General features: G+C 57.2%; 3 protein-coding genes across 14 annotated transcripts in view; all 3 read left to right on the top strand.

The window, feature by feature from the left end:
• LOC127054120 (RNA-binding protein 4B-like) overlaps window positions 1–5,556 on the top strand; it is a 92,205-nt gene extending 86,649 nt beyond the window's left edge. For 6 of the 11 annotated variants that reach the window (XM_050959851.1, XM_050959856.1, XM_050959850.1 and 3 more), the window contains one exon: window positions 207–4,548. In XM_050959851.1, coding sequence (XP_050815808.1) covers window positions 207–1,546 — 1,340 coding nt within the window. In that variant the 3' untranslated portion in view covers window positions 1,547–4,548. The other 5 variants (XM_050959864.1, XM_050959863.1, XM_050959862.1 and 2 more) reach the window with 3 other exon arrangements.
• Window positions 5,557–6,058: 502 nt separating this feature from the next.
• Window positions 6,059–8,707, top strand: ZNRD2 (zinc ribbon domain containing 2). 2 transcript variants are annotated; one of them, XM_050957643.1, is made up of 4 exons: window positions 6,059–6,132; window positions 6,517–6,666; window positions 7,645–7,729; window positions 8,135–8,707. In XM_050957643.1, the coding sequence occupies exons 2-4, from the start codon at window positions 6,592–6,594 to the stop codon at window positions 8,512–8,514; spliced, it is 540 nt and encodes a 179-aa protein (XP_050813600.1). In that variant the 5' UTR covers window positions 6,059–6,132; window positions 6,517–6,591; the 3' UTR covers window positions 8,515–8,707. The 2 variants fall into 2 exon arrangements, with proteins under 2 accessions (XP_050813600.1, XP_050813598.1); XM_050957641.1 differs by lacking the exons at window positions 6,059–6,132; window positions 6,517–6,666 and adding exons at window positions 6,249–6,335; window positions 6,736–6,887.
• A 2,985-nt stretch (window positions 8,708–11,692) lies between these two features.
• Window positions 11,693–15,952, top strand: FAM89B (family with sequence similarity 89 member B). Its single transcript, XM_050957623.1, has 2 exons — window positions 11,693–12,872; window positions 15,021–15,952. Exons 1-2 carry the CDS (start codon window positions 12,615–12,617, stop codon window positions 15,303–15,305), a joined length of 543 nt encoding a protein of 180 aa, XP_050813580.1. The 5' UTR covers window positions 11,693–12,614; the 3' UTR covers window positions 15,306–15,952.
• The last annotated feature ends 3,440 nt before the right edge of the window (window positions 15,953–19,392 follow it).

Raw genomic sequence — 19,392 nt, 5'->3', positions numbered from 1 at the left:
CAGTTGGGTGTGTCTGTGCCTCTGCTGCACACAGTTCGACAGGCTCCTGTGATCTTGGGCAGGGGCAGGCTGTGCGGTGCTTAGTGCAACAGGGCCCTGATCTCTGGCCATGCTTTATCTGTGCCCTGTTGCCCTCCCTTGTACCCCAGAGCTCTTCTTCCCATACCCAGAGCAACGCTCACCTGCATTATGCTCTCTTCTGGCAGATGACAGTGCTGCCTGTCTCCCGGAGGAGGAGGATTCCAACCAGGAAGGCCCTCAGATGGTGCCATCCCACAAGATATGGCCAGGGGTCTCCAAGGGTGACGTCTCGCCCGGCTCCCCATGGGACATGGCTGACCAGAGCCCGGACATTGGGGCACAGGCACCGGATGACTCTGTTGACCTGGAGCAGGGGCTGGAGGAGTTCGGCGACATCATTGTGCACCGAGTGACACAGATGGGTGTGAAGCCATGCCGCTACATCGAGGGGGGGCGCAGCTACGAGCTGAGCCCCGGGCTGGCCCGCCGGCTGCTGCGGCTCGATGAGAAGCCGTACGAGTGCAACGAGTGTGGCAAGAGCTTCAACCAGAGCTCCAACTTGCACCGGCACCAGCGCACGCACACTGGCGAGCGCCCCTACTGCTGCCCGGCCTGCGGCAAGGCCTTCAGCCGCCGCTCCAATCTGGCACAGCACCAGCGCATCCACACCGGCGAACGCCCCTTCCACTGCGGCGACTGTGGCAAGAGCTTCAGCGAGAGCTCCTACCTGATCCGGCACCAGCGCACCCACACCGGCGAGCGCCCCTACAAGTGCCCAGCCTGCGGCAAGGCCTTCTCCCGCAGCTCCCACCTGGCACGACACCAGCGCACCCACACTGGTGAGCGCCCCTACCTCTGCACCGACTGTGGCAAACGCTTCGGGCTCAGCTCCGACCTGGCCACGCACCGCCGCACCCACACAGGCGAGAAGCCTTTCCGCTGCACCGACTGTGGCAAGGCCTTCTCCCGCAGTTCCCACCTGGTGCAGCACCAGCGCACCCACACCGGGGAGCGCCCCTACCGCTGCGCCCAGTGCGGCAAGAGCTTCTGCCATGGCTCCAACCTGCTGCAGCACCAACGCACGCACCGCGGCGAGCGCCCATACCGGTGCCAGCAGTGCGGCAAGGCCTTCAGCCTCAGCTCCAACCTGATCCGCCACCAGCGCATCCATACGGGCGAGCGCCCCTACCGCTGCACCGACTGCGGGCGCAGCTTCGTGCTGAGCTCTGACCTCCTGCAGCACCACCGTGTGCACACGGGTGAGCGTCCCTACCAGTGCCCTGACTGTGGCAAGGCCTTCTCCCGTGCCGCCCACCTGGCCCAGCACCGCCGCACCCACACGGGCGAGCGTCCCTACCACTGCCAGCACTGCGGCAAGAGCTTCAGCCATGGCTCCAACTTCATCAAGCACCAGAGCACCCACCTGCATGGCTGGCAGCCCTGCTGGCCCCTTAAGGAAGGCGAGGAGGGCCCCCAGGATGATGGGGCCGGCAAGGAGGTGGAGGAGGGGCAGGCACAGCCTTAAGGTGTGGCGGTGCTTGGAGCACAGGACCTGCTACACAGGAGAATCCATCATTGCCAGCCTCCTAGCCAGATCACTTGGATGGAGTGAGATCCTATTAAACATCACAGAACCCTGCCCTGTACAAAACTGGGAACCCACCTCTGGCCTCATAGCCAGGCATCCAGGATTGAGTTGGGAATCCAGCCTTGTAGCCAGGTGTCCCGGACAGAGCCAGGAACCCACCCCTGGCCTTGAAGCCAGGTGTCCAGGATGGAGTTATGAACTCAGCCTTGTAGCCGGGTGTCCTGGACAGAGATGGGAACCTGTTTAATGTTGCAGACCCTACTGTTGCTTTACAGGCCACCTCACTTAGCACCCACAATGTATCACACATCAGACTATGCTGCAATAGGGTTCGTAGCCACCTGGCCCAACTCTCCCAGCCTATCAAGCATGCAGCAACTCAACACTGACTCCCGCACAGCCATTTGGGCTTATTTAAATTGCCCTGGTTTGATGTAAATTGGTTTAGAAGCCAGTTTTTAGGCCCAGTGTAAACATGGTGCCAGTGACCTGCAGGTGAGAGCAGCCAAACCCTGGTGTGATCCCAGCCATCTGCAAATCCAGCTCCCATCTGTGCCAAGGTGCTGAGTCCACGATGAGGGTCTCTGCTTTGCCTGGAGGATACTCCAGAGAGTGGAGGACTCAAATCTCACAAAGGCCAAGTGAGATTCAGCAGGCAGGAGCCACCCTGGGTCAATTCAGACTAGCAATGAAGGGCAAATGTTTGTCAGGATGCGGAGATTCCCCAGCAGGGCAGCGCCTTCTGGAACAGTGGGAGGAATGCCCCATCCCTTGGGGGCACTACATCCAGGCCAAATGTCTCTAAAGGTTGTGCTCTGGCTCCAGCACCGATCTAGGCTAGGTGCAGGAATGGCTGCAGGTGAACCTCCAGCCTATGTGATACAGGGAGGCAGGCTGGGGGATGGGTATGGTCCCTTCTCTCCTGTTATCTGCAATGGCATTCCCACATGTGCCCAGCTGTACAGAGGGAGGCTCTTGTGAATCGGTCTTAGAAGCTGGATCTGGGCCTTTGTGTTTGCAGCATCCCACATAGAATCATAGGACTGGAAGAGACCTCGAAAGGTCATCTAGTTCACTCCCCTGCACTCATCTTCCTTGCGGTCACATTTCCTCCCCTTCTCCCAGGGTTGAGCTTGGTTCATGCTCAAACGAGACACTCGCAAGTAAAGCCCAAAGGATTCCCAAGGATGGGGACGGTGCTCCCAGAAAATCCAGCCAGCCAGACGCCTCCAGATGAGGTGCTACTAACATTGCCTTCCCCCGTGTGGCTACTCCAGAGAAGGCTGCTAGCTTAGAAACACACTGATGGCTGGGCTGGATGCAGGAATCGGGGGTGAGGTTCTGTGCTATGCGGCAGGTCGGACAGGTGATCACCGTAGTGTCTTCTGGCCTTAGGCTGTACACCCTTGTTCTATTCTGTCCTTTAACCCAGTCTGTGCTGCTTCCACCCCTGGTTCCTGTCTCTTGCCCAGTTCTCTGGTATCTTGCCAGCACTCTAGCTTCCTCTGGTGATGGAAGAAACCCCTCATTTCTGCATTGTAACACTTCTAGGGAGTGATCCTTAGCTCATCGAGGGCTCCGTTATCGCTGAACGATCTCTCCAGAACCACTCCCCTTCTCAGTCTAATCCTCAAGATGCACGTTGCAAAGGTACAGATGACAGTCATTGGCTGTGCTCTTCCAGTCTGGCTTGGGGGATGATCAAATCTACCCCCTGTTTGGAGGAGCTCAGCGCAGAGGCCATTGCTGTTTCCTAAAGGCATCTTGCAAGGTGGGCTTGGGGTTGAACTTTAGCAGGATGAGCAGCTTCTGGCCTGTCCCGCAGTGGGAACACTGGGAAGTGTAGCAGACAGCTAACCCAAAATCTCGTGTTGCAGCACTGCCATGGTCTGGGGTGCCGGTAAAACACATCAGAACATTTCAGTACAACAGCTTTCCTTAGCTCTGAGCCATCCCATGGAGCAGGCAGACCCAGCACAAACTCCCCCTGCCCTCCTAGAATCTCAGTCTGTTGATTGAACGTAAATCTCAAGCCATATGTGTCAACCTCCAGCCTGGCTCTTGAGCAGGGCCATCTCCTCTTTTGTGTAGATGTTTCAAAGCTGCCAAAGGGATTTGGATGCTCATGAGAGAGTGGCATAGGTGTATGTATGGCATAGGTGAGACTGCCAATGGGACAGCATATCCAGGCCAGGGACTGGAAAAATTGAAAAGGGCTCAGGACAGAGCCATGAGGATGTTTGAAGGGTGGGGAAACGTGCCTTGAGAAGCTCAGCCCATTTAACTTAGTGATGCCAAGGCTAACGGGTGATTTGATCCCAGTCTGTCAGTCCGTACAGTGGGAGATTGCTGACTGTCAAGGGTGTGGGAATCTCCCAGACACATGCCCACCAGGGCTGGGAGCTGATGCCACACAAATTAACACTGGCAGTAAGGGGCAAGTATTTCCCAGGAAGGGGCTTCCCCCAGTGGAAGAATTGACCTGCAGAGGGGGAGAGAAGATTCTCCATTGCTTGGAGTATTTAGTCTAGATGGGTTGTCTCTTGAGAAGCAGCACTCTGGCTCAGCCCAAGGGATGACCTGAATGGAAGGACCTCTGCAGGAGATACTAGGTAGGTGCTATGCAGGTGGAACTAGACTATCATAAAATGGCCTTACAATGGGAATGTGCTTAAATGCCAGTGGTGGCTTTGAAAATCCTAGGCCCAGCTTGTGTGTTGGGAAGCAAGGGGCAGGCAAGGTGGGGGAATTTTCTAGTCCTGCTTCAGTACACTGCCAACCTTGCTGGTTTTCTTCATTACACTTGTTACCAAGCAGCATTGTGAAGGCATGACAGTGACTCCACAGCAATGGCTGGAGGTTCTCCCTATGAGCCACCTAAACTGCTGTGGGAGCAGTCAAGGAGGATAAAGACATTGCTGACATGCTATCTTCCTTTCCCCCAGCCTTCTGCACAGAGGATGCTGAGAGATACCTGCTCTTCGGTGGTAACAAAGATATGGTGCTACCAGGGACTGAGGTGTCAGAAGATACAGTGCTGGAACCAGTTTGATAGCAAGACAGCCAAGAGTTAACAAGAAAGAAGTAGATGAGATATTTTTGGGAGCATCTCATAAACAGCTGCTCTATGGGATGGTAACAAATTTTGTGTCTATTTAAAAAAGCTCCAGGGAATCTTACTTCATTCCTCACTAAACTGTTTGGAAGAAACACCATCAACAAAGGCCTCAACATTGGTGGTCAGAAGAGCTCTAACTGACCCGGAAAGTCAGACTGGGCTCGTGTATTAGACTTCTTGGAGCATGTCTCCAAGCTAAATCAGCTCCTAGCATTCATTTGAACTCACAAAGGCCCTAGCAGCATCCCTCCCAAGAGTGAGGAAGGTAGAAAGAAGCGGGGAGGGGGGAGAGAGAGAAAAAAACTTTTGCCATCTACCAGAAACTTGCTAGGACGCAGGAAACAATCGGTAGCATTAAATAGACGGTCTGCTTTCATCGTGGTGAAAGATTCAGAGCAGAGCCTGCCAGGTTTCACACCAGGCCAGTGTTTGACATAGTTAATGATCAGGAAGTAGGGAGTTAGCAGTGAAATGGCTAAATGTGGAGGTGCAATATGGTGGTCTGTAGACGATGCCAAGTAGTGGCCCACCTGGTCCTTTATCAGTTAGGATGCTGATCTGTGGGCATTCATGGCCTCGTGTTTCCATGCTGTCAGTGACTCAGGAGCAGATCATATTTTTGAGAGTGCTGCTCCCCTGACATCCACCTGACCCTTCCTAAATAGGTTAAGTCCAGTGATTTTTAACATTCCGATCACGCAAATCATCTCAGCAGGTTTCAGAAATACCCACTGGGGCAAATTATTACTCATTGCCCAAGTTTCTCTTGTTTATTACCCAGGCTCCTAGCATCGTTGTAGAGGCGATTAAAGAATTGTTTTTCTTCGGGTCCCTTGTCTTGTTTCAGTTCGTTATCGCGAAGTGAGCGCTCCTCTCCCCGCTTGTCACAGCAGCGATTATAAACTGGCTGATACCGACACCGGCGGGGAGCAGGGGTGGGCGGTCCCTGCATCCTGGTGCCAGGGGAGCCGCGGGAGCTGGGAGGTTGCTCCCTGGACGTGCCGTTTTGGGGGGGAGGGCAGTGAACTGGCCCCAGCCGCAGATAACCCGAGGGGTGGGGGGCGGGGACGCAGGCTGGCTACTGGGGATGGAACCCAGGCGTCCTGGCTCCGGTTAGTCTGTGAGGGCAGCAGGCCCCGGGGTGGGGGTGTCCCTGGAGCTGGCACTTCCCGCGGGGGGGAGGGGCGAGGCCGCCTCAGGGCCCGACTTCCCGCGGCGGGGTCTGTGCCCAGAAGCGTCCAGCTGCGCCTTCCTGCCGGGCCGGTGCTCTCTGTTCCTGGCTTCGCCCAACGTCACTTCCGCCTCGGGCTGGAGGCGCTTCCGGACAGAGGGGGGAGGGGTTGGGACGGAAGTGGCGCTGCAGCAAGGGCGTCCCGAGCGAGCAGCATGGCCCTGAACGCGGCAGGTACCGCCTGGGGGCTGGGCAGGAGGCCGGGGATGGGGCAAGGGCTGCCCGCCCCTGGGCAGGGAGGGGAGGGGTGGGGTTGCCTTGGGGGTGCCCTGAGCAGGGGATGGATTTAGGGAGGGGAGCAGGAAGGGCAACTGAGCCTTGGGCTGGGAGCGGGAGTAGGGGCTGGGGAAGCAGAGGAAGGGGCAGCCCTACAGGAGGTGAGGATGTGATTGGGGTTGGGGTGCTTGGGACATAGGGGCTCTAGCAGGGGCTGCGGGGAGGGAGTGTGCTGTCAGGGGGCTGGTTGTGGTGGGAGCTGGATCCCCAAGTAGTGCTCGAGCAGGTGGCATCTGGCAATGGAGGGAAGGGGGCAACACAGACCCTATTTAACTGTTTCAGCCTAGCTCAGCCTCTCATGGGTGCAGTGGCACTGTCCCTTCTAGGTGGGCACAACTGGCATCACTGCAGATAGGTATGATGCTGGGTGAGAGATCCCTGTACAAACATCTCCTGGGCCCCATCCCAAAGGTGACAGCATCTCAGTGTCAGGTATGGGGTCCCTGCTCTGATAGCTTGTAAGGATGCTGTGCTCTGCCAACTTCCCATCTCCCCCCTCAGGCAACGATGATGGGAATTGGGAGCCACCTTCAGAGGCAGAGCTGAAGGTGATCCAAGCACGGAGGGAGAGGCAGGATAAGATCAGCAGAGTGATGGGCGACTACCTGCTCAAGGGGTACCGCATGCTGGGGGAGTGCTGTGAAGAGTGTGGGGTACGACCTGTGGCCTGCATGGGAAGCCAGTAGAGGACACTGTGGGAGCCCCCAGCTATCCATCACTAGCTCTGCAGGGAGTGTCCTAGGCCAGCTCCATCTCTTCTAGCCTGGGCTGCTGCCCGAGTGTGCTGGGATCCAGCAGGGAGCAGGCTGGGGCCAGCCCTGTCATGTGGGTCTGATCCATGGGGGGGTGGGGAGAGATACTGGTCTGGATGGGCCCACTGGTCTGATCTGGGAGGTGGGAAGGGTAGGATACTAGGCTAAGTGGGCCCATGGATCTGACTGGGAAAAGAGAGGCATACTGAGCTGAATGGACCTCAGTGCCCAGTGTGAGTGGGAGCTTTCATCACCCAGCGGTGAGGGGGAGAGTTCCCTCCACCCCCACAGCATGGGATCCTCCCCTTCCCATGTGGACTATTCCACCCACCCACCCTACTGCATTGTGTTCCCTCCCCAGAGCAGGATAGACTGTAGGGGAAGCTGCTCCACCCCAGGGCCATGCAGTCTAGTCCCTCCCTTGCAACAGGGCTCCCAGCCCTCTGGGTGACAATTCCTGGCCTCACCTGCTCTCTTTCCTCCCCCTCCTTTTGCTCCCTTTCCCTCATCAGAGGCCTGGGGTAGTTCTAGTCTGCCTTTGAGTTAGAGATGGGGAGCAGCTCTGGTGTCACTGTCCCCTCCCCCCCCCATGCTGGGACAGCCCCCTCTTGCATTGCTCTGCCCTGAAGTCCCACACCAGGCTGTCTCTCCCTTACAGACCATCTTGCTCCAAGACAAGCAGAGGAAACTTTACTGCGTGGCCTGCCAGGAGCTCAACTCTGATATTGACAAGGACAACCCGGGTATGGCCCTTCCTAGTGTTGTGCTGTCTGCCGGGGAGGTGTTCGAGTGGCATGGGAATAATGGGGCGGATCGGCTGGCTCAGGGGCCACTTAGCCTTTCCCCTCTAGGGGGACCAGCTCTGATCTAGTGCTGGGCACTGCATAGAATCTATGGCATCCAGGAGGTCCCTGCCCCAAAGAGCTCACACTCTGAGCAGAAACAGGCACCAAGAGGGGAAGGGACTTGCCGAAGGTCAGTGACAGTGCTGGGAATAGAACCCAGGCAGCCTGGCTCCCAAGTCAGTGCTTCATCTCCTGCCCTCCCTCGGTTCGGCTGTGGCTGCGCCCTGCGTTGCACACTGCTGACCCCAGAGGCAGCTCTGGGACCTGCAACTCTGACCCCATCTGTCCTCTCTCTCTTTCCAGCCTTGAACGCCCAGGCTGCCCTGTCCCAGGTCCGTGAGCGCCAGCTGGCCTCCACCTCCGAGGAGGCCGTGCCTCTTGGGTACCTCCCAGCCGCCCAGCAGCAGCCCCATGTGCCGCGCCCAGAACACTGTGAGGGGGCGGCCTCGGGACTCCGAGCTGCCGCCACTGCGGCTGCTATACCACAGGCCCGGCCTGCCCCAACGCTTGCCCAGCCTGCTAGCCCCCTGGCTGCAGCAGAGGATGCCATCCTCCAGAAGCTAGGCTGGGCCAGCCAGGAGCTCCAGCACAGCGCCTCCATCGAGCTCAGCCTCCAACTATGCAGCCTCATCCGCTCCTGCTCTGAGTCCTTGAAATGCCTCAGGGAGCTGACCCCACAGTGAGTCGCCCATGTCGACCCCGGCCATCTCAGGAGCAGTGACCAGGCCCCAGAACACTGACTACACCTGGCACAGCCAGGCTGAGAGGAGGTGAGGATGCCCCCCCAGAGACTCTGTTTCGCCAGCCCCTATCGGCTGGGCAGAGATCCTGTTCTTTGTCTGTAGTTTCCGATAAAAACTCCGAAATCTTGTGAAAGACTCAATCTGATAATTTGGGGTCGGGGTGACCCAAAGTATCAGATGCCCAGCTGGATCTGACCTGGAGAGGGGGGATTCTATGCTGAATGAGCCATGGGTCTGATCTGGTGCAGGAGGAGCCGATGGGGCCAGCCCAGTTCTCCTTTGTTCCATTGTCTCTTGGTCTCACCCAGGCAGTGTGGCAGGGGCCATGGAGCAGGCATCTGCCAGGCCTATTGTGATATTGAGACAACAGCTATGCAGCCAGGATCCCGCTGTGCTGGGCTTCCTGCCTATCATGCCCTGTCCACCCCCCAATGGAACTCATGGCCAGCTGGATGCTGGGGGAGAGGAGTGGGGGATTCCTGACTGCAGCACAGGCAGTACCTGGCTCCAATGCCCCAACTCACCACTAGGGCGTTGCTATGGGGGCTCAGTAGGGGGCATCTCCAACTGTAGCCACTACTGGTCCAAATGCCCTCGCATGGTGCTAGGAGATTCTTTGCTGCAGGGAGTGAAGGGGGCCTCGGTGGAGCACGCTCCCCTTTGTCAGTGATCACTAAATAGCCCACTGGAGTTTCACCAACAGTCACAGCATCCGCGCCCAAGTCCCTGAATTCTTCCTTGCACTGAAATCCTTCTTCGCTTCCTGTTGGTGGTTTTAAGCAATGAGTGAGGCGGCGGCACCTCAGTACTGGGAGGGGGACTTCTGTGTAAACATCCTTTCCGCCTCACCCTAGAATCAGCCGCTTCTCAGCACCAGGCAAGCGACCCCTATATAAACAGCTCCCACCCCAGAGGCTGCTGCATCTCAGTACCAGGCTGAAGGGATTTCAGGTCAGGCCATTGCCATGCCCAGTGTGTAACCCCCAGGCCATACACCATGACCTGTGGCCTGAAATGTCGACATTGATATTGACTAAGATCTGATTGTGACAATATCTAGCCCAACTTCACAGTAAAATGGAAACACACAGTTCAAGGAGCGTTTTCTCTGCTCTTTGTGATTCCTTAGTGCAGATTCCCAGACTGGTTACTAAGGTGAGCCACCAGCTTCCTTCTGAATTGTTTTGTGGCTCCCCATTACATATATGCACCCTCTCCCCAGTACTACAACCCTCATTCCGGCCCAGTGTGCGTGGTGGGGGGTTGGAGAGTGAGCTTGCCCTGCGGAATACCCGGAATGATGTGGGACCCTCACCCCGTCAGCCAGACCTCGCACACACTGCATATGCAAGGTCGGGGCAGAGTGGCGCACTGTTCAAAAGGCATCCCCCAACCGATACCGAATACAACCATGTCTAGCGTTATCTCAGTACTGGATGGGGACAAGCCGCCCAAAAAGGGGACTGCACAGTTCAAAGCCAGATGAGTGGCCTCCCTGCTTTGCAACGGTGGCTCCCATCATAGGCACCGACTCTGTGGGTGCTCCGGGGCTGGAGCACCCACGGAAAAAAATTGGTGGGTGCTCAGCACCCACTGGCAGCTCTCCGCTCCGCCTCCTCCGGAAGCGCACCGCCACGTCCTGCTTCTCCTCCCTCCCTCCCAGCACTTGCACCATGAAACAGATGTTTTGCGGGGCAGGGAGGGAAAGGGGAGGAGGGGGAACGCGGCAGCACTGGGGGAAGAGGCGGGGCTGGGGTGGGGATTTGAGGAAGGGATCTAATAGGGCAGGGGTTCTCAAACTGCAGGTTGGGACCCCTCAAGGGGTCATGAGGCTATTATGTGGGGGGTTGCAAGCTGTCAGCCTCCACTGCAAACCCTGCTTTGCCTCCAGCATTTATAATAGTGTTAAATATATTAAAAAGTGTTTTAAATTTATATGGGGGGGCATACTCAGAGGCTTGCTATGTGAAAGGGGTCACCAGTACAAAAGTTTGAGAATCGCTGCAATAGGGGTAGGAAGGGGGCAGAGTTAGGTTAGGGACTTTGGGGATAGGGTTGGAATGGGGGCGGAGCCAGGGCAGGGAAAGAGTGGAGTCGGGGCAGGGGTGGGGCACAGTCACCCACTGATGCTGGAGAAAGTTGGCGCCTGTGGCTCCCATACCATAGCTGGACTCGGCTCTCTGCTTTGCTCCAGCAGTTGTCACCTGGTGCACAGGGTCGCAGTGCCACTCGGGTGTGGCTGAGCACTGCCCAGACCCTGACTGAGAGCAGGGGAGGCGCTCCAGGCCAGGCTCTACCCAGGCTCTGACTGAGAGTTGGGGGGCCCCCTTCAGGCAGGTGCTGCCCAGACCACCATGGGGGCATTGGCCTGGGTGCTGCCCAGGCTGAGATTGTGCACCCCTTTGGGCTGGGCACTGTACAGACACAGTGAGAGACAATCCTGCTTCCCAAGAGATTACAGTCGAAACAACCAAAGGAAGACTTATATTGCTATGTAACCTGGGAAACGGACCAAGAAACGAAGGGCCAAAGTCACACTGCATGTCAGTGCCAGAGCCAGGGATAGAACCCAGGAGTTCTGACCCCCATCACTGCCCCTGCTCTCACCCCGGAGGGCTCCCTTCCAGGGTTAGGAATAGAACCCAGGAGTCCTGGCTGTCAGTTGGATGTGAGGGGCGGGGGGTGTTAGAGCCTAGATGCCCGGGGGTGGGGTAGCAGGCTAGATGGGCCCAAGCGTCTGAGCTGGGGAGGAATCGGCTTTTTGGGTTGGGACATGTCCGATCTGCCCCCTCCCCCCAGCCGTGCTGCTAGCGGAGGCCGCTGTTTTTCTCCAGCTAAGCAGCTTTCCCCACCCCACCCCCAGGCGTCTGGCCAGAGGATTAGCATCCCAGGGCGAGTCTTCCCTGACGATGGGCCCCACCGCAGCCCTGGAAAGAGCCTATTGGTGGAGGCGGGGGGGATCTGATCGCATAGTCCTGTCGCCCCTGCCCTCGGAGGAGCCCGGGCTCTGTTTGCCCTCAGGAAGGGGGCTCCCTGTGCTCCAGCTGCGGTTGCCCCTTTAAGCGCGCGGCAGCCTGCCCCCTTTTGGAAAGGGGGGCCTGGAAGGGACCAGGTGGGGTGTGGTAGCGGCAGGCAGAGCAAACAAAGGGAGACCGGCGCAGGGAGAGCCGGTTTGGGGGCACGGATTAGGGAGCCCATCAGCTGTTGTCAGGCTGCCACGCCCCCTCTGTCCGTCTGTCTCTGATCGAAGTGCTGCAGGACCTGGGTGGAGATCCGGATTTCGACCTCCCCGGGCCGTTGGGAGTATGGCTGGCCAGCATCTGCACTCCTCCGCCTGAGAAGTCTGTCTCTCTCCTTCCGTCCACTCCGACCCCCCCCTCACCCGGCTCCGCAGAGGGGGGGTTCGGGGCCGGGAGCCCGCGGAACAAAGGGAGCAGGAAGAGACACCAGATGGAAAAATAGAAAGGAAAAAAGCGAGCTGGGAAGCGGAGGAGCGCGGGTGGCAGCGGGAGGCGCCTGCGCCGCAGGGGCAGGAGGCTTGAAGATGAGCTGCCCTGAGATCCTGGGTTAGCCACGGGTGTTGAGCAGGGGCTCGGAATGATCCGCCTGGCCTTTTCCTAGCCCCCAGGGTGGGGGAGTGAGGCCAGCATGAACCCCTCCGCCCTGAGCTGCTGGATCAGCCTGGGTCTGCACTAGCCAGGGTGCTGCAGGGCTGGCTGACAGAGGGGCAATCGGCTCGTTAGAAAGCTGCAGGGGCACAGCCACATTCCCGAGGGCATACAGCCCCTGGCAGGGGCTGCTGGCATCCAGGACGGTCCTATTGGGGCATAGTTAGCTCAGTTCTGTCTGTCCCCCATAGACATTGTTTGGGAGCCTAGTAAAAGAGCCCCGTCCCGCACCCCAAAGAGTCAGGCTTTGGAAGGGGACAGAAAGGGAGATTCCTGTATAACCCCAAGTGGCCCAGACGCACCTCTGCCATTGGCTGGGTTTATCTCTCTAGGAGCTCTTTCTTTCTTTCTTTCCTTCCCCATCTCCTGTCCATGATGAACGGTCTCCAGCCACCCCAGGACTGCCTGGGGGGCAATGTATGCTCCATCGAAGGTCTCCCCCCACTTCCCAAGGGCCTCAGCGGGATCCTTAACTCTAGTGGTGGCTCGTGGCGTGAGATCGAGAAAGTGTACAGCAAGAAGACACGGATCCAGGACGACCTGAGCAAGTCACGGGCGGCCTCTGAGAAGCTGCTGCGGAGCAAACCGGCCAATCTGGACTCAGCGCTGGCCATGCTGCGCAAGGAGATGGTAACCGCGCCCCTGCCCCCCATAGCACAGCCTCCCCCATGTGGCACAGCCCCTCTCTCCCCTCCCACGAGATTCCCCCTGCCTCCGATGCTCCCCTTAGCCAGGGTGGGCCAGCTTGGGTCCCTGGAGCAGCAGGCAGTGTGTATACATGTTTTAGGAGGGGGAGACTTGCCTCACAGAGCTTGGGACCTTGGCAGGCTGGGGGATTTCTCCATGTCTCACTGCAAGTCTCACCATTTTTGGTGTTGCTCTGAAGCCCCAGGCAGGGAATTGTGGGAGAGTTGTCAGCTCTCCTTGATTAGCCCTTGTCCACACCCCAAAGCTGTCCTGCTCAAAAAGCTCTGGGCTAAAGTACAGCAGTGCCTGCTAGTGTGGATGCAGCAATAATGGGATAAAGGTGCTAATCCCAGAATAGCTATTCCTGATGGAGAAGGGGACTAAACAAAACTAGGCTAAAGCACCTCTATCCCAGTATAACTGTAGCCTCACTAGGTATTGTCCTCCTACAGCTCTATGGGTGTAAAATCACACACACACACCCCAACTGACATGCATGGGTGTAAAATCACACACACACACACACATCAACTGACATGGTTGCATCCTGACAAACAACAACACTAGCTAGTGTCTAGCTCTCCTTTCTGGGGGAAAAGCTGGAGAATGTGGCACAAGCTACAGCTGTCCCCCCACCCCACCCCCAGGCTTCAAGGCAGCAGGCAAAGAAATAGGACCCACAGTTATGTATTCGGGGGCAGGGGGTGTCTGGCTTACAATTTTTCAACTGTTTGGGGTTGGCATGACTGAATGTGATTGGCACCGCGATCAAAGTGTCTTTGGTTGTGTTTGTGTCCATGTGCATGTGTAACTTTGTGTTGGTGTCTCTGTGTGTATAGGTGTAGGGAGCGTGTATTGTGTATTGTAAATACCTAGCGTGTGGGGGGTGCACACAGGTGCATGTTTGTGTACCGGTGTATGTAGCATTGTGTTGGGTCTGGTCACAAATGCACGTGTTTCTGTGTGAATGTCCATGCTGGGTATAAAGTGTGTTCTGTACATATGGGGGACATTCTCTGGCCTGTGCTATACAGGAGATCAGGCCAGATGATCTAACGGTCCCTTCTGGCCTTGAAATCTATACATCTCTGTGTAATTAGTAGTATTAATATGAGGTAGAAATGAGGTTGTGAGGGGCCTAATGGGGGTTGCCCCATTGACAACAAGTTGAGGGAGGCCAGGCTGCATTGGCATAGACATGTCCAGCGGGCACCCCAGAGGTATATTGGTAGGATGGCCCTTGCAATTATTGTGAATAGAAGATGACCCAGGGGGAAGCCAAAGATTTGTGACATCAGATACATTCAAGGAGGACAGGTCCATCAAAATGGCTATTAGCCAAGATGGTCAGGGATGCAACCCCTCACTCTGGCAGTCAGAAGCTGGGACTGGATGACAGGGGACGGATCACTCTGTAATTGCCCTGTTCTGTTCATTCCATCTGAAACATCTGGCACCAGCCATTGTCGGAAGACAGGACATTGGGCTAGATGGACAATTGGTCTGACCCTTTATGACCATTATGTTCTTATGACATGGACCAGATATAAGCAGAACTTAGAGAGATCAGTTTGCACAACAGCCAGATGTCTGATCATGGGGTTTAGAAGAAGAAGGCTGTAAAGGTCACCAACCCCAAATAAGGAAGTAGCAAGAAGGAAGAAGACGAAGAGCAGTAGCATCTAGGAGCCCTCGTCATGGAGCAGGCCCTCATTGCACTAGGCATTGTAAAAACACAGATGAAATCGTGTGCACACCTACACTGCCACGCTGCTGTGAATGTGCACTGTGTTCATAGAATAAGTATGTGTGGTGATAACTGTGTGTACAGGCATTGACACACATTAAATATGTGCACACATACTCTGAGTGTCTATAGGTATGAGAACACACACACAGCGCAGGTCTCATTCCTCCCAGCGGGGGCAACAGAGACAGCCACGCTGTTGGTGGGGTGGAATAGCAGGCGGCTGAGGTGTGGACTGAGTCATTGGCTGAGCAGTGGGGCTGCGGGTTGGGATGAGGGGTCCAGGGAGCCATGGGGGGAACAGACACAACTATGACAGACCCTCCTGGTCCCTCTCCCCCCAGGTGGGCCTGCGCCAGCTGGACATGTCCCTGCTGTGCCAGCTGTGGTCGCTGTACGAGTCGATCCAGGAGTACAAGGGGCTGTTCCAGGACATGTCGTCCTCCCTGCACTCCGAGGGCTCCTATGCCGCTGAGAATGGCTTCTCTGATGAGGACGATGAGTTTGAGGTGGAGCCGCCGGCCCCTGACGTGCGCAAGGAGACCCCACTGCTGGGCCGGCTCAGCCTGCCTCAGCCCCAGAACTCCCGTGACCAGTGGCTGCAGGACTCCTTCCACATCACCATCTGAACCCCGCAACCACCACAGCCTCACCACGTTTGGACGTAGTAGCGTGTGTAGCTGGGAGCTCCCTACAGCACCTCCTGTTGGGAGAGGCCAGGGCTGGAGTAGCCTGGCCCTCCCCCTGCAGCCAGGGCTCCTGCCCTCCTTCCTATAGCGCCCTCTGCTGGGAGAGACCAGGGCTGGAGTAGCCTGGCCCTCCCCCTGTAGCCAGGGCTCCTGCCCTGCTCCCTACAGCGCCCTCTGCTGGGAGACACCAGGGCTGGAGTAGCCTGATCCTTCCCCTGGAGCCAGCACACCTGCCCCGCTCCCTATAGTGCCCCATGCTGGGAGAGGCCAGGGCTACAGTATCTGGGAGTTCCCTCTACAGTCAGCACATCTGCCCCACTCCCTATAGCGCCCCATGTGGGGAGAGTCTGGGGCAGTGCATTTTCCGGCATTGCTGCGGGTAGGATCATGTTAGCAGTTTTTAGTGCCTCAGCCTGAGCCAAAAATGACCACTTTTAAGATATTTTAAAAAATAAAATTTAAAAACATGTGACACGTAGAGGGGGGAAACCCAAGCTCTCCTGAAGGGGGAGAGGTGAAATGTAATATATACAGTGTGTCAGGGCTCGAACCTCACCAGAGCTGTGAAATAAATCCTCAGAAACAGACTCAGCCGTGTATTATTCCAGTACCTAGGAGTGAGAGTCAGGACTTGGGAAAATAACTGCTGTGTTTATATTGGACCCACTGGAATTCTAGTTTGTCCCCCCCATTCTCACTGGCCCCACAAAGTAACTGATATGACCAAGAGTTACCTGCTCCCCATTCCAGTTGCCAGCTGGGCCCATTGGTGACTGCAGGAGGGGAGAGGGATGGAGGACAGAGCCCAGCAGCTGGGGAGGAGGGTGGCATGGGGAGCACAGGGCAAGGGGGGTCATTGAGGGGTCCTGGCAGTGGGGGAGGAGGGCGGCATAGGGCAAGCAGCCCAAGGGGAGGGGCCCAGCAGTGTGGGGCGAACATGGGGAGATAGACTCCAAACCATGGTTTCATCTTTCCTTGTCACAGTGGGATTTGGGGGCTGATCTTGTGGTGTTTGAATGTTCAGGGTTGGTGACACCGTGTTTTCAAAGAAAGAAAAAACAACTAGCAGTTGCTCCTGCCCCACCTGCTTGGGAACAGAAGGGGCAGGGGTGTTGAACCTAGGGGGCTCTGTGCACTGCTTAATTTGTAATGAAAGAGATGCCAGGGCTCAAGCAATCCTTTTACCTTCATAACTGACACGGCAAGCCCAGAGCTGCCGGGGCTAGGAACGGCCAACGGCCAAGTCCAGAGGTGCCGGGGCTAGGAACTACTAAGCCAAGAGGCTGAGCCCTGGCAAAAACTGGCTGAGAGAATTCTTCCAGGGACTGTTCATGGCCAGCAGGCGGGGCCATGGGTCTGAATTTCAGCCCCCAGGGAGATGGGCTCATGGCTCCATTTGGAGGATGGGGGGGGGGGGGGTCCTATCCCTCCAGGCCCAGATAGTTTTGGTGTCCACTCCCCACCCCTCGGCTAATCGCAGGGGCACTGGTGTTCCTGAACCCTCAGTCCCACACTGTGTCCAGCTCTGGTTTGCAGGAGCCCCACACACAATGGCCTTGCTGGCCCCACTTCCTCCTATTCTCACCCAGCAGCTCTGGCAGGAAGCCCCCTGCAGGCCTGGGAGGGGAGGGGCAATTCTGTGGGCCTGTTATGCTTAGCCCCTCCCCATCCCACTCCAGGGAGGGACCCGGGCCTCACAGCAGGGCCTGGGCCTGGCTGGACAATACGTCCTATCCTAACCCTTCTCCCAGCTGGGGGCAGCTAAGTGGTCTAACTTATACCAACTTTACAGTTCTGGGAGCAGTTTGGATCTAGTGGGTGGGCTAGGAGCCAGGCTCCTGGGTTCTATTCTCACCTCTAGGAGCGCAGCGGGGGGGGGTCAGGGTTTCTATTCCCATTTTGCTTATTTTGTTTGCCCCAAATGAGTCCAGAGGCCTCCGCAGGCTCCAGGACTCCCATGGCTGAGTGCTCTTGGGGCACACAGTGCATGGCAAATACCAGTCTGTTCCTCTGCCCTTCCTCCTGTTCCCCCTAGTATTCCCCAGCATGTTCTACAGCTGCCAATCCCTGCTCTGCTGTCAGCCCCCAGGTTTGTGCCCTCTACACTAGAATGGGGGGCAGAGGCAGACTGGGAAGGGGCTGCTAGTTCTTCCCAAGCTGACAGCCCACCCACCCTCTCACCCTCCGTTCCCAGCTGGGGCGGACATGGCTAGAGAAGCCCAGCCCTGAGACAGGCTTGCTCAGTGTTTGGAAAGAGAAATAGGATGACCAGAGAGCAAGTGTGAAAAATCGGGACAGGATAGGCTCCTATTACCCCCCATCTCCTGTCTTGATTTTTAATAATTATTTATTATTAAAAATTGGGACAGGAGGTGGGGATAACAGGAGCCTATATAAGAAAAATCCCCTAAAATCGAGACATCTGGTCATCCTAAAGAGAAACCACAATGGAAAGGGCCTGGGTGGGCTTGGGAGTGCATCCCTAGGGCTGTTGGACAGGAGGGGCTCCAGCAGGGCTTGGGGGAAGGCCCAACACTGGGCTGGCAGAGGGCTGTGGGTCAGGATTGAGGGGCGCTGGCAGGGCTGTGGGGAAGGCCCAGGGCTGGGGTAGCAGGGGGCTGTGGGATAGGAGTGAGGACTACGATGTGACACCCTAGTTCAGATGCAGATTCTGCTGAGTTAACAATTAGATGGGGGCTGGTGATTCAGCCGCTGACTCAGAGGCAGCTGGTTTTGTATGGGGCAGTGGGCACACAGGGGCTGATGGGGGCACTCCCCCCCTCCACTTTGAATGGTCACATCAACCCCTGTGGGTGGGGAATGGGGAAAGGGGTCATCCCAGATCCAGACCTGTGTTTGGAGCATGGCATGAGTCCAGAACTGTGGCTCACTGACCAGCAACATGTGACATGCGTGTGGTTGCACACAGGGCGCATGAGCTCACCATCAACCGCCGGTGGCTGTCCAAACACCCTGCCACATGTGACACACCCAAGTGACAGGCAGACGTGTGGCCACAGGCTTGTGCACCCGCCTGTGGCTGTGCGTGAGTAGTCATAGGGGAGGCATGAGGGAGACCTGTGTGCATGTGGCTTGCATGTGTGTGATCCTGCCAGGCAGGGATCCTTGTGCCAATGCCTGTGCTGGCGTGTGCACTTTTGCAGGAGGCCGCATGTGGCAGGAGGCCCCTGCCCAGGGCTGGGGGGAGCTGGCTGCTCTCTGGGCCTGGCAGGCCGTTTCTAAATTTGGGGTGGTGAATTTTCCACCCTAGAGTACAGGCGGCTCCAACGCCAGGACCCAGCTCAGCTTACTGGATATTTATACCTGCTGAGCCTGCGGGCAGCTATGTGAGCAGGGAGGTGGGGGCAGTTCAGTGGGGGAGGGGCAGGATGGTTGGGGTGGGGAAGTTATGGGGAGGGGGAGGTTCTGTCTCCAGTCTGGTCTTAGTTGTGACCCCCAGTTGTGATCTTCTCCCCCTGCCACACTGTGTTATCTCCCCTGCCTTCCCCCCCCCCCCGTCCTGCTGAGGACTGAGATAACCCAGTTCCTCAAGGAAGTAATGGTGTGTGGGGGCAGATTTGGGGGGGTCCAGAGAAGGGGCATAGGGGTGCATTGGGAACCTTTTAATCAACCTCCGATCTATTTATCCCTTCTCCCGACCCTACAAAAACTGTGTCCCTCAACTGTGAATCCCTGGGTGTTGAGGGGGGGGCAGCTGCTGTCTACTCCCAGGCTGCCCCCCATCTGCACCTCCCCCACACCATCAATCCCCCACTCTTCCCGTCCCCCCTCACTACCCCCACTTTCCCCATCCCCTCAATTTAGCCCCCTGTCCTTCTCCCCATCTACCCCCGACTCCTCACCCCCAATGTCAGAGACCCCCCCATCACCCCAGACGTGCCTGGGCTAAAGCGCCCACCCTAGTGGGTCGCATCTCCAGTAACGGCCCCATTTCCCCAGCCCCGTCCTGCCCCCACCCCTGCCCCCTGGCTTGCGGGGAGCCGGGCTCGCGCCTTTCTCTGCTTCT

Source organism: Gopherus flavomarginatus, chromosome 6, assembly GCF_025201925.1.
Source record: "Gopherus flavomarginatus isolate rGopFla2 chromosome 6, rGopFla2.mat.asm, whole genome shotgun sequence".
In the NCBI taxonomy this organism is placed as follows: Eukaryota; Metazoa; Chordata; order Testudines; family Testudinidae; genus Gopherus; species Gopherus flavomarginatus.
Note: the sequence above shows the minus strand (reverse complement) of the source record. Positions and strands in the feature narration are given on the sequence as shown.

Excerpts from the sequence above, each read along its gene's own strand:
- ZNRD2 (XM_050957643.1), top strand. The coding sequence starts at position 6,592 with ATGATGCTGGGTGAGAGATCCCTGTACAAACATCTCCTGGGCCCCATC. Across the intron at positions 6,667-7,644 it reads TGACAGCATCTCAGTGTCAG|ACCATCTTGCTCCAAGACAA; the intron begins GTATGGGGTCCC and ends TCTCCCTTACAG. Across the intron at positions 7,730-8,134 it reads TATTGACAAGGACAACCCGG|CCTTGAACGCCCAGGCTGCC; the intron begins GTATGGCCCTTC and ends CTCTCTTTCCAG.
- FAM89B (XM_050957623.1), top strand. The coding sequence starts at position 12,615 with ATGATGAACGGTCTCCAGCCACCCCAGGACTGCCTGGGGGGCAATGTA. Across the intron at positions 12,873-15,020 it reads CCATGCTGCGCAAGGAGATG|GTGGGCCTGCGCCAGCTGGA; the intron begins GTAACCGCGCCC and ends CTCTCCCCCCAG.